Source organism: Copadichromis virginalis, linkage group LG11 (assembly GCF_057382275.1).
Source record: "Copadichromis virginalis isolate Kocher_CV1m ecotype Utaka linkage group LG11, C_Virginalis_male_GT1.1, whole genome shotgun sequence".
Classification (NCBI taxonomy): Eukaryota; Metazoa; Chordata; class Actinopteri; order Cichliformes; family Cichlidae; genus Copadichromis; species Copadichromis virginalis.
In genome coordinates this window covers 11303574-11316400 of record NC_140628.1, presented here as the reverse complement: position 1 = coordinate 11316400, position 12827 = coordinate 11303574, and the positions used below count along the sequence as shown (strand labels likewise).

General features: G+C 39.5%; 1 protein-coding gene across 1 annotated transcript in view; it reads left to right on the top strand.

Moving 5' to 3' along the window:
- The window catches only part of sntb1 (syntrophin, basic 1), a 40213-nt gene that overhangs the window by 3196 nt on the left and 24190 nt on the right, over positions 1 to 12827 (top strand). The window contains exon 2 of the mRNA XM_085473152.1: positions 11954 to 12191. Coding sequence (XP_085329278.1) covers positions 11954 to 12191 — 238 coding nt within the window. The remainder of the gene's footprint in view (positions 1 to 11953; positions 12192 to 12827) is intronic.

Genomic DNA, 12827 nt, shown 5'->3' with positions numbered 1-12827 from the left:
AAGACCCAAACTGTCAGCCTCAGATGAGAGGAGAAAACCCAGGAACCACCAAACCTGCCATGAACTGTAAGCTGCTGAAACAGCAGTTGCACTGTCCACAAGTGAAACAAATTTTACACTAATTTTACACTTTAAACTTGGAGTGTCTGCCTTTGCTGTGCAGTGCAGCTGGATGTTTGCACTCAAGATTGTTTGCAAACGAGATCAGCTTAGAACGCAGTTTAATCGGTCACCTTTAAATAACCGCTTGCGGCAGGTCACCATGATAAAGGCCAGAGTTTTGGTTTGTAGCGCGCTGTGTTCACAGAAGACATTTTGACATGTCACAGCAAGAAAAGCAAAGCATAAGAAAAATAATCCTATATGTAATTATAGCTGCATGAGAAATACCAGGGCCCTGAAACAGACGGCTACATGGAATTTACCATTCATTATTTTTATTGTTTACACCTTTACTTGTGCCAGTGCAACACATCAAAATGTCTTCTGCAAAAGAGCTAATGGACAGGTGTGCAGAGGTGAGAAAGAAGGCAGGGTTCATGTTCACAAGCTTCTTTTTTGTTCACTTTAACAACACTGAGTGGAATACCATGAATGCCTTTGAGGGAACACTGTTTACCCGTTTGAATGATTCATGTTGTACAGATAAAGACCGCAAACAGACACAGTCCTTCCACAGATTTGAACCAGTGGGGTGCTGGATGGCAAGTGTTTGTTTTTTCGGTCTTGCGTTATTTATTTGTCTATTTATTTGCTGTAAATGTGCTTTCTAAATAAACCTCCCTTCACTTGACTCTTCTCCAACACACTTTTGCTTTTAGACGTGATCGGATGTCACATTTTATCAGACAGTTTGCTTGAAGTGCACTGAGCCCTTAAATGACACTGAGGGATTCTCCCGTGCCCTCCGTCAGCAAACATAGGTCTTAATCTGCCTCCTCTCGCATCATCAGGGCTCTATAGAAAACCTCTGAAATACCCTGCGTGGCAACATCACGGATGTGAACCCTTTTACCTCTCAACGTTAACTACAATAAGAATTTTATGGTCCCTGTACTGTGTTCTTTGTTTTCTTTCTTATGTTTTCTTTTTGTTAAATGTTTTTATGCAGTGATGATTGACACTTCAGTCCAATCATGTGGGTGTTAAAGTTGATTCATGCCTCAGCTTAAGATGCTTAAGATGAAAAGACATGAGAAGAATTCTTTTGGAGAAAAACACGTCAATTCACTCGTCTCTGTAAATATAACGGAATAGTTTAACCCTATAATAGATGGTAGGTGGCAAAACAGATTATTTATTTTAAGACATATATGTATTAATTTAAGTATTCATGTGATGAGTCATCAAGTGAAATTAAGGATAAATATATTACTCCTGATGTCAGATTACAGCTAAGATGTAAATTGGAGTAATTATGTAACTAGGTTGCTGGTGCGATGCCTGGTTCCTCTGATCTATATATCAAAGTGTCCTATGGCAGGATACTTAACCCCAAATTGCTCCACAATGCATCCACTGGTGTTATTGTGTGCATGTGTGTGTGATAAAGAGCTGTGTGAACACCTGTGGGAAGGGCTTAGTGTGGCTTGTAGTGTAAAAGTGTCTTAAGGGATCAGCAAGACTATAAAAGTGCCATTATAAATAACAATCTAAATGGACTTTTCACTGACCTCAGAGCAATAGGATGTTCTATTAACTTGACTCTTTTAGAAGCTGCCAACACTTTGAGATGTTTAAAAATGACTTAATAACAGTTAAACAATTCTCAGAAGCTTCCATCCACTCATCATGGGCATGAATGTATATTTACATATACTTAAATCTTTTAATTAGTGGTGCTGAAGGTCGTCTAACTTGACAAGGCTTATTAATTTCTTGTTTGTGATCATGGTTGACTACAACCAGTAGTCTCTTTTTGACAGCGCTCATTGGACTGACCAATACTCAGAACAGTGCAAAAGACCAAGAAACAGAGTGAAGATCTAAGGAGAATTGTAGAGGTCTGGAAGAAGACCCAAACTGTCAGCCTCAGGTGAGAGGAGAAAACCCAGGAACCAACCAGCCTGCCATGAACTGTGAGCTGCTGGGACACCAGTTGCACTGTCCACAAGCGAAACAAATTTTACACTATCACTATCACAGTTCATATCATCATGGAAAAATCAAAATCAATATTTTTATGATCAGAGGAAACTAATATTGAGCTGTTTGGCCTCAATGACAAGAGCTATGCTTGTACATTTAGCTTGTACAGTAATCTAAGAATACTGTACAAGCTGTCGTGCATGGTGTTGGTAGCATCATGCACTGTTTTTGCTGCTGTTACTGCACATTTGATATAGTGAAATAATAAATAATTTAAGGTGAAATTCTTAAGCTTCACCTTAAATTAGCAGCTAGATGGTTGAAACATGGACACAACTGGGTAGGACAAAGATTCCAAACACACATCAAAACTGGTTTTTGGAAAGGATAAAGCAGGCCAACATTAAGCTTCTGGAATGGCCTTCGCATAGCATCGACCCCAACCCTATTGAACATTTCAGAACTGGCTTTAAAGCTTGGTCCATGCAAGGAAACCAGTCGATTTACATGTCATAAATTCAACGTTGTGCACCCAATTCATGTTTTTAAAGTCATTAAAGATACATGTTATATAATCATTCCAACCTGAAAAAATAGTTCAAAGAAGTCATTAAAAGCCAAAAATGACATGTTTGTGATGAGTGTATGTAAACTTCTGACCACAACTGTAATTACTAGAGGTATAAAGAGTCTTAGAATAATTGTTCTGTTTGCTCCTTAATTTTTATCCTCTGGTTTGTCTATGTGGTATTTCTTTTTTTTAGGTTTTGTCTTTTTTTAATGGGAGATCTTGATGTAATAAATATAAACTCCTTTATCCTGATGCATTTCCTGTTCACCCTTTAACAGCTTTAACCTGATATTAATCAACACCTGACTACATGGCTAATAGAGCAGTCATTTTGACTTGAACTAGCAGGTAACATTAAACTGTGTATTTCATCATAAAGCTTGCCTAACATATCAGTAGTGTCCCTGCAGCTACAGTGATCCCTCAATTCATCTTTGTAGCATCATCCAGTGTCTGGCTTCAGTTTATCCACCAGGCTGAGCATTTCAAGTAGCTTATAAGGAACATTTACATCTTCTCTAACAAGTCTTATTACCCACTGCAGTGCAGTGGGCAGAACCTCAGTCTAAGAAACACGAGTGCATGTAGAGAGACAGGTCAGTTTCTACTAAATTGGGACAGTTTGGGGAAAATCTTCCCTTTAGATCAGTCGTTTATTACAACTGGTCATCAACATCGAGATTAATGTTTTTTTTTTATTCACTCTTGCCTGTCACCTTGTTTGGAGAAGCATAAATTCTAGTCTGGCAAGCACAATATTTATATTCTGCACTTGAGCAAATAATGCTTAGTATTTATTCAGAGTGCTTTGTTTGTAGCCAAAAATGCAGTTCCTGATTAAAACGGATCAGTGAATTTTCGTCAGATCAAAACAAGTCCTATGCAAATAGGTGCAGATCTTAATTTAGAAAGTGGCTGCCCCGGTGTTTGATTCACACATTTCACTTCTGTTTTCCCCCTGAATGTGCTGACTTATTTTGCAACCAGTGTGCCACTGGTTGCAAAATAAGTCAGCTTGCATAGAAGTCCGCAGTGCATGTGCACAAACCCAGGATTCATGAATATTTTGTTAGTTGAAGCTGTTTGTACTCTGTGAACAAACTATCTCTTTGTGAGTAAAACAAACAGTAAAGCAGGGTATGGTTGAGGCTATGGCTACTTTATGATTAATACGCCACTACCACAGAGGTACGCAGTGTCCTCTGGTACTCCCCTTGATCTGTTCCTTCCTTTTGTTCATCTTTTAAATACAGTCTGTGGAGAAAACTTCATTTTTTTGGCTGATTGTTTGAAAAGGAGAACCTCAAAAGAGATTTTATACACACGGTACTTGTGTTAAATGAATGCAGCACAAGTAAAAAGTGTTTGTTTTCTTAAGTTGAGGACCAACTGTTCACCCTACAAAAACATTATTATCTAAATAAATGCAGATAATGGGTTACATAAGGGCACCATAAAGACACACAACTCCTATTTAACAAGTTTAATTGGTAGTATTTTTTTGTATTTTAATTAATAGTATATTTACTGATGGAACCATTGCACGCAGCTGAGTGCATGCAAACAAATATTGGCAACCTTCCCATTGGAAGCAGAGCATGTTAAGAATAAAAAGTCAGAAAACAATAGAACACCTGCCACACTTCACTTCAGCCACGGGAAATGAGTCGGTGTCCTGTAAGCTCTCCTGTTGAGCCTTTAACAAGCCAAAGCTGTCATCACCTGACATCTGGAAGTGTGTGTGCGTGCATGTGTGCGTGCTGCTGTCAGCAGTGTGATGCAGCGTGCGTGTCTGAATGAGCATCTGCCTGTTTGTGTGCATTCGTGCGTGCCATCAATTTAAATCATCAGCGTTGTTGTCTAGACGAGTGAGAGTCGATATATGGCTGAGTGTGTGTGGAAAGAGAAGAGCGCGAGTCAGCGTGTCTACCAGCTGACTGTTTATGTCATTAGAGAAAATATCATCTCCTTCAATACAGCTTGTGGAGGCTGACTCAGAGCGGATGACTGTGACGATAATAACAGCAACTGTGGCGTTGTACTCGTGGTTGTGGCGGTGGAGATAATAGATTGAATCATTCATTCCTCTCCTGTGCGAGTGTTTTATAGAGACAAAACAAAAGCAGCGACCCGGCGCTGACACTCATCTGTTTTTCCGGCTGGTTTTGTTTGGAAAAAAACACAAAAACTTTTTTTCTCCAGGTGTAATCATTGTGTTTATGTGCATTATGTTTATTTTAGCCTAGTTTCCTTGTGATTGTGAGGACAAAATAGATTTTTTTTTTATTATAGTGGAGAAGAAGCACATCAATTTAGACCTTACATTAGGATTTTTAAAGGAGTGAACAAAAATGACACATGTTAGAGTCTCTTAGTCATGCAGCATCGCAGACTTCTGTTGAACGTATGAGGCAGTAGGCTTTTGTCAAACCCACCATCTGCTCAGTCTGTCGTTTTGGTTTTTAGTAGGTCTACTTGTTTGTGTTGCCATTTGTGGAAACGGGGGAAAATGTAGAATACAGCTCTAATTTAGAGATTCCTGTTAATGAAATATTTGTCATATGTGTCGCTTTAGTGAGTAATGGAAAGTTAATTTACCGGCAAACAATATTTGTCGATTTTTAGATAAAGGCTCTCTTTAGAGTTGTTGTACTGTTTATGTGAGTATTAGAACAGTTTAAGGGGAAATCCTGCACTTTGACCACTGCTATGCGGTGGCAGTGGGCGTCTCAAACATTTGGCTCCTGAGCCTCATGCAGCTCTCTAGTGGATCCAAAAAAATTGTATGAGCAGTAATACGATACTAATTAACGGTTGTTTATTGTATTATTTAAATTTTTTATCAAATATTGCTTCAAGCTATTCTTAATTGGTAGTAGTGAAACTACCTGAAATAGAGAGAGTGCATATATCGTACAATGGAAGAAAAGAGGAAGACAACAGAGAAGATTCATGAATGCAGTGAAGGACAGCAAAAGGGTTGAAGTGACAGAGCAGGATGTGTATCCTATACATATGTCTAGCCTGTGTGACTATTTTTGAGTCCCCCTACCTATGGATTCCAAATCCCCCCAAAACTAAATGCTGCAGAGAAAAGCCTTCAATTTAACAGCCTGTGAACAAACTTGTTTTAACTTTGCTTTCACTCCCAACACTGTCGGTGTATTGGTGTGCTCTTGCTGGAGTTTGTTCAAAATTTAATTGAATTTTTAAGCTACTGGGATCTTATTGGGATTGTATTTTATTCATTGTCAATCTAAACTCAGCACTTTAAATTTGACTAAATTACACCAAAACAGATGGGACTCATACTTACCTGCGTTGCTTCGTATCTACAGTGCTTTAAAGGGAGACATGTTAACATGTTTTATAGATTTATTTGGTTAAAGTGTCTCAAAAATTGTTTTTCTGATAGTAAAGGCTGTCAACTCCTGCCTTAGATGAACAAGTATCTGTAAATTAGTAAAAAGATGCGCAGTTACCTTTGCCCTGTGATGAAAGTTTTTTATCCTGTCTCTGATAGACCCCCCCCCCCTGCAAATCCAGTTTAAATGCATTTATTTATTTATTTTTATCATTGTCTTAGTGTCTTCAAAATCATTTTCTACCACTGTAAAAACAGGATCTGAGGAAATACATGTTGGAGGAATCGTGTGTTGCTGTTTTAAGACATAGTCTGCGTATAAGTCATTTGCACTGTTTCCACTTCAGAGCTGGAAAGTGAGGCCTTAATCACACCGAGTCGTCGTCTTCTTCTTCCAAACGTCATGGCACAAAATGTGTCATCTGGAAGAACATCTTTCAGCCTCAGCTGATTCACTGTCTCTGTGTGTGGAGGTGATTCCTGAGCCAAGACCAAACTGAAAGCCCAGTCCTTGGTCATGCTGAATGGCTGGTTAACATTACCGCACAAGTTGTCAGGGTTTCACAAGTTATTTTGTGCTTTATTGTTTGCGCTGTTGAAGGGAGGTAGTTGTGGATTAATTATCTTTTATAGGCTTTTTGTCAATGTAGTCCTTTCAGTACTCTCTACAGAACTCCCAGTAATACGTTTAATCCTCTTAAATAGCCAAAGTCTTTTGTCTAAACACAGCAGTAATGTCGTATTTGAAAAGTGAACGCATGCATGAGATTACGGCAGGTGACCTGGCACTATTTTGAAGCTGTTATTTCTATTAGTTTTTACGCTTCAAGCATGGAAGTTAAACTGTGACCATATTTCTCTTGTTTTCTACAGCTTCCATCATCTCAATGTTATAGACATCAGCCTAGAATTGCTAACCAGTTTTCCTTTATACAATAATAAGCTGAATACTCACTGCACTCCTTACTTGATAGCTGCATGCATGAATCTGAGCTAAAAGAGTTTGGAAAGATCAAACTTTATGATGCAAAACTTGTAACCCCACAAAGTGACTGTATCCTCCTGCTCACACTTTCATCCTCTGAAGCTTTGGTTTTTTTTTTAAAGTTGCTAGCTGTCATAATTCAGGGGAAGTGCTTTATAGGTAAATTCAAATTTTTGATAATGATATCTGCTAAATGTAAAGTTAAAGTAAAGTAAAGTAAAGTAAAAAGTAAAGTAAGTAAAAAAAGTAAGTAAAGAAAGTAAAAAGTAAGTAAAGTAAAAGTAAAGTAAAGTGTGCGTGTTAGTCCCCATAGGGAAATAGTTCCTCTGCATTTAACCCATTCACCCAGTGAAGCAGTGGGCAGCCACCAGTGCAGCGCCCGGGGAGCAGTGTGTAGGGACGGTACCTTGCTCAGGGGTACCTCAGGGTAGCCGTTCAGTGGAGTCGAACCCCCGACCTTCCGATCATGGGGCCACCACTCTACCTACTGAGCTATCCCTGCCTGTGAGTGCGAATGGTGTAGGTTTGTTATCTTTAACATTCAGGTTAATGTTTAATGTAATTTCAATGCAAGTTTCTTGTGTCCTGAACACACACTGTGGTGTCCACATCCTCTGCATTTGCATCTGCACATTTGCATTTTTTTTGGGCAAATAAGTCTTTGAGCGCTCCTTTTGTGCTCCTTTCTCTTTCTTATTTCTTTCATACTCTCTACTGTGCATCACTCAGACTACACTATGCCAAATTCCCTCACTCCTGCAGTAAATATCATATTTACATCCATCCATTCGCTTTCGCTTATCCTTTTCAGGGTCGCGGGGGGCGCTGGAGCCTATCCCAGCTGTCATAGGGCGAGAGGCGGGGTACACCCTGGACAGGTCGCCAGTCTGTCACAGGGCTAACACACAGAGACAAACAACCATTCGCACTCACATTCACTGCCGCATTCACACCTATGGGCAATTTAGATTAATCAATTAACCTATCCCCACAGGTTAACTCATATTTATAGCACGATAACTAAATCATTAAGTTCAGTATTACATATAGAAGTACTCTTTAATCTGTTAGTACTACATCTCTTGTGTTGTAACATCATCGGCGGTATTTTAAAATGTGACATTTTAGCAAATGCCTTTCAGGTGTCTTTTATATAAATATGCTCTTCAGAAAGTTGATTAGAAAAGTGTTGAACTTGGTGTCAGTTCATGGTCAGTGAGTAAGCATACCTATGCACATTTCACGTTTCTTTAACCTGCTGTTAGTTGCTACACATTGTTCGGTTAAGGTAGTATTGGAATCTTTGAAATATTGGCCAACATCTTACAAAAAGGTGCCTCGAGGGTGGATTTGTAAGGGCCTTTTGTGTTGCTGTAGTATCCAGGTACAAGAGGAAAAGGCCCAATTCTACAGTCAGAGGAGCGTCTCTTTTTTTTTCTACCTCTTTAGTCTGGTTTGGCCTCTTTCCAGCTTTTACCAGTCTACTTTCACTTCCGCAGCTTTAATGAGTGTTTTTTTTCTCTCCTTTGATGCACTTTCTCACAAAACAGAAAGTACATTTGAAGCATATAGTAGTAAATGCAATGACTTCAAACCCCATTAAATACCGTTAAAGACCATTAAATAAAAAAAGAGACAATGAGACAGCTACAGTAATTACACTTAATGTTATAGACCAGAGTGTGTGTTTGTCAAGAGGGACGGACTGAAGAGTGTGTGTTTGTCGTTGTGTATTCATTGTGAAGGTCTAACAGTCAAGAACAAATTGAGTGCATCAGCTGTAAAAATGTGTAAGTAATGGATCGTGTACAGTTTCTATTAAGCGAAGAGCGTTTGAATCATCAAAAGAAGTCAATGACTTCACTGGTGAGTCGAACAGCTGTTTTGATGCATTGAGGCATCTGCATCAATGACTGCTGTAACTGCAAAATACCTCGGAGAATGGAAATCACACCACTACTACTACTACTACTAATAATAATAATAATAAAAAAAGATTTATCTGCACATGGGTGAGCAAGGATGAGCTGGAAAGTGGAAAATAAAATCAAATAGATAGGGAAGTGTAGCCTCTCGTTTGAATCTCTTTAGTTTGACTTATGTAACAGCAAACCGGCTCATAGACTCCTCTCATGGCTCCAGTAGTATGAGCCCTATCCTTTTCAAGCTCTTCTCCAGCTATTGAGGTTATTGCGCAGAGCTGGCGCTGTAATGGGATAGAAACACGACCCAAGGGAATGCACACAGATGTACACACTTACAGTGTAATGACTGCACGGACTGTACCCCTTTTTATTTTCCCCTCCACTGGAAACACTTAGAGCTCTATTTCTAGGAATGGGGATTCTTTGTAGATGTTAACTGCAAGCAAATCATCAACTAAACATTATGTTTTTATAGTAGATGGGTGGCATGTCTTTTTTTTTCTGCTCAGAGAGTGGACTGTAAATTTGTAACCAGGGTATCAGCTGTTTGGGTAGATAATAATAAAGGTTTTGTGTATGGTGTGAAATTAACGGGTAAGTTGTTAGGATTGTGCCACATGTTTGTGTCTGAAAATCAGCAGAGGGATTCATCTTGCTTCGTGCTGTCTTTACAGTCACGTTCTCTACCAGCGTCGGAAACTGACACAGAGCAAAAGACGCCTAGCTGATCAACCGCAGGTCTTGTGGTTTCTGTGTGGTGTACATGCTTTCACAGTTATTTTTTAAGGATGTATGATTTAGGCACAGTGCTGTGGGTAGGCCCATTAGAAAGGTGTGATTATATATGTGTTTTGTTTTTGTTTTTTTAGCCTGAGCCCAAATACCAAGTCTAAACTTTCAAACTGACATTTAAAGGAATGCAGAGGGAGCAAAACGCATCCTCACAGTGCAGGAATGGCTGAACTAAGATGCTCAGAAAATTTTCAGCAAAACGCCACGTCACGAATTTGATGTTCTGCTGCAGATTTGTGATGTTTGCAACACAAAGTATGAGGCAGATGGTCTCTGTGCTGCTGTCTAATCACAAAAGTCAGTCTCAGTCTTTCAGACTTTTGCTTCTTCCCTTTTTTATTAATATCCTTCGAGTTAACACACTTAACATAAAGCAGAAGTGGTTGTCCTTATTTGACTGCGCTGGATTTGATCTATTCAGTCCTTTGATTTCAACAAAAGTATCAACCTTTTTTTTTTTCTTTTTTTTTTCAAGCTGTTTTAATCTGATCTGACTGTGTGGGTTATTCTACTGTGCAATTAGATCACATCGTATCTGTACGTCCATTGAGGACACTCTTACATCATCCCTGTCTTCTCCTCTGTGTTATGAGCCTCTGTGTTATGAGCCTATCATCCCTAATTTACAGGTTGGAGGTTAGGCTTGTTATACCATCCCGTAGTGCTCAATAGTGCTTCTACCAAGAATAGTTCACATGCTGGATTACAAATGCCACCAGCCATATGCCAATTATATGCAGCTGTACTGCGAGATATGCCAATTAGACATCCAGGCCATAATAAGGATTTAGCGTATTCAGGACATAGAAAGCAATCTGTGCACCCACTTTATCTCCGACTCCCTATTTCTGTCTTTCACTGTAACATGGTTCCAGCCTTCTTTTCTCCTCCTCTCAAAGAGGAGGACATGTGGAATTTAAAATGAGCATCAGTATGACTCGTACAAGTAAAGCTGTGTGTTTTCCTGGATTCGGCGTTTCTCAGATAGCCCAGCGGCGTCGGCCGTGGATCTTGAAGTGACTCAGTGGTGCCAGAGCTGCCAGCAGCAACAGAGACGATGAGGCAAATCAATACGTTTCAACAAATTATTGAGAGCTGAAGAGGCACTTGATTTTGTTGACAAAAACCACCGCAGTTAAATGGCATGTTGACATTTACTGTTATCAAGTGGCAGCGCAGAGGGCCACTTAATTATTACAGGAACATGTATCACTGTTTTTCCACTGAGCTTCCTGCTGTCTGTGGAGCAAAACGTGTATTGCTTTATCAGAAAACTCTGTGGACAATAGTCATCTTTAGAGATGACATTATTCAGAGGACACTGAATATTTTAGTGAGAGAGCATCTGAAGTGGGCTTCTATCGTGCACTCCAGAGCACATGTGCAAAGTAACTGATTTGATTCTCTTCCTTCTGATTTTAACGGGTGAACGAGAACGTATTGGACAGATGATTGTAAAACTACACACAGGAAATATATGGTGAGGGCGTGACGCAGCAGGTCTGAGGCTGTAATCAATCTAATTAACCGCCACTGCATGATGCGGACACGAAACAGACTTGTGGTCCTAAGTTTTATTACTATCAGAGGCAAGTTTCTGTAATCTGTACACCCTCCTGGGTCTCTGACAAGCATCATTAACGCACAGATATGTTGCTGAAAATTACTTTTCCGCCCCGTGAAAGTCTGTGCTTAACAAACACTTCAGTGGTATTATAAGTAAAACAGTTTCAATGTTGGCTGTGCATGTGAACATTTGTGGTATCCTCACTTCCTTCCTCTGCGTTATGACAGATACAGACTACCTTCAAAACAACAAGGTTTGTTAATTGCTGCTGAAGCACATATGGATTTTACATTATGAGTATCTGCAAGCCTGTAAGGTCAAACGTGTTGGGATTTTAATTGGCCTTTGTATTAAATGAGGTTACAACCCTGCCAGCAAAAGAACAGCCTCATTGTTATACATGTAGCCTTTTTTCATTTTAATATGTATTTTTGTAAAAGTATATATATTTATACGAATTAAATCATTTATACTGTTTAGAGTGTGCAAAGACAAATAGGCGTCACTATAGCATATAAATATGAACCATTTTATCTACAGAAAATTATGAAGATGGCCAAACGTGACGACAAATAATTTGCAATCTCAACATGTGGCTCAATTTTTATTGTTATCATTGCTTTGTGTGTACTAAAAATGTATTTCTTCTATTCCTCTCCAGTCAAGTATATGCGTGAGGCCACACCATATGTCAAAAAGGGCTCTCCCGTGTCAGAGATCGGCTGGGAGACGCCTCCTCCCGAGTCGCCCCGTCTCAGCAGCCCTCCCGTCACCTCCTCACCTGAAACTCCAAGTCCTACGATTCAGCACTCCTTGTCGCTGAACGGTGACAGGAGGTGCATACCACTGAAGATGTGTTATGTAACCCGAGCCATGACCACACCAGACCCTGAGAACAGGTAGCGAAGACACACACACACACACACACACACACACACACACACACACACACACACACACACACACACACACACACAGACGAGCAGATTCTCTGGGCTTTTTTAAATGCTTGTTTAATGACTTCAGGTTCATACATTAACCACACACATAGTTCCACCTTGGGCTGAGTAATATGATCTTGAATCAAAACTGTTATTAATTTAACATGTTCTGTACATTTTGTTTTGCCAGGCCTGCAGCGCTTTTTCAAATTCTTAATTCTGTATTTAGTGGTGAGTGAAACGAAACTCCATTGTGGATACAATGTATCTTTTTTTTCTTGCGCTCATAGTTCACCAGGTTTGTCTTGAAAAGATGCTCATATTATGTTTGTGGGTCACTGGAACTATTTTTTGTGTGCAGTTTTTTCTGTTTGTTGTCGTCTTTTTTGCAACACAGATATGTTGGGTATAAGTCTGTCATGTGACTGTAGTCAGACATAGCTTTCAGGCTTTGTTACTAGAAAATGTTTGAAAGTTCACCTCAGAACTTTCTCCTCCCAAAGTTACACAGCAAGAGGTCTGGGCTGCTGGGGGATTCCCGTGATGTACTGAGTGTTTCTTCTTTAGTCATCTTTTCCACTCACTATGTATTTA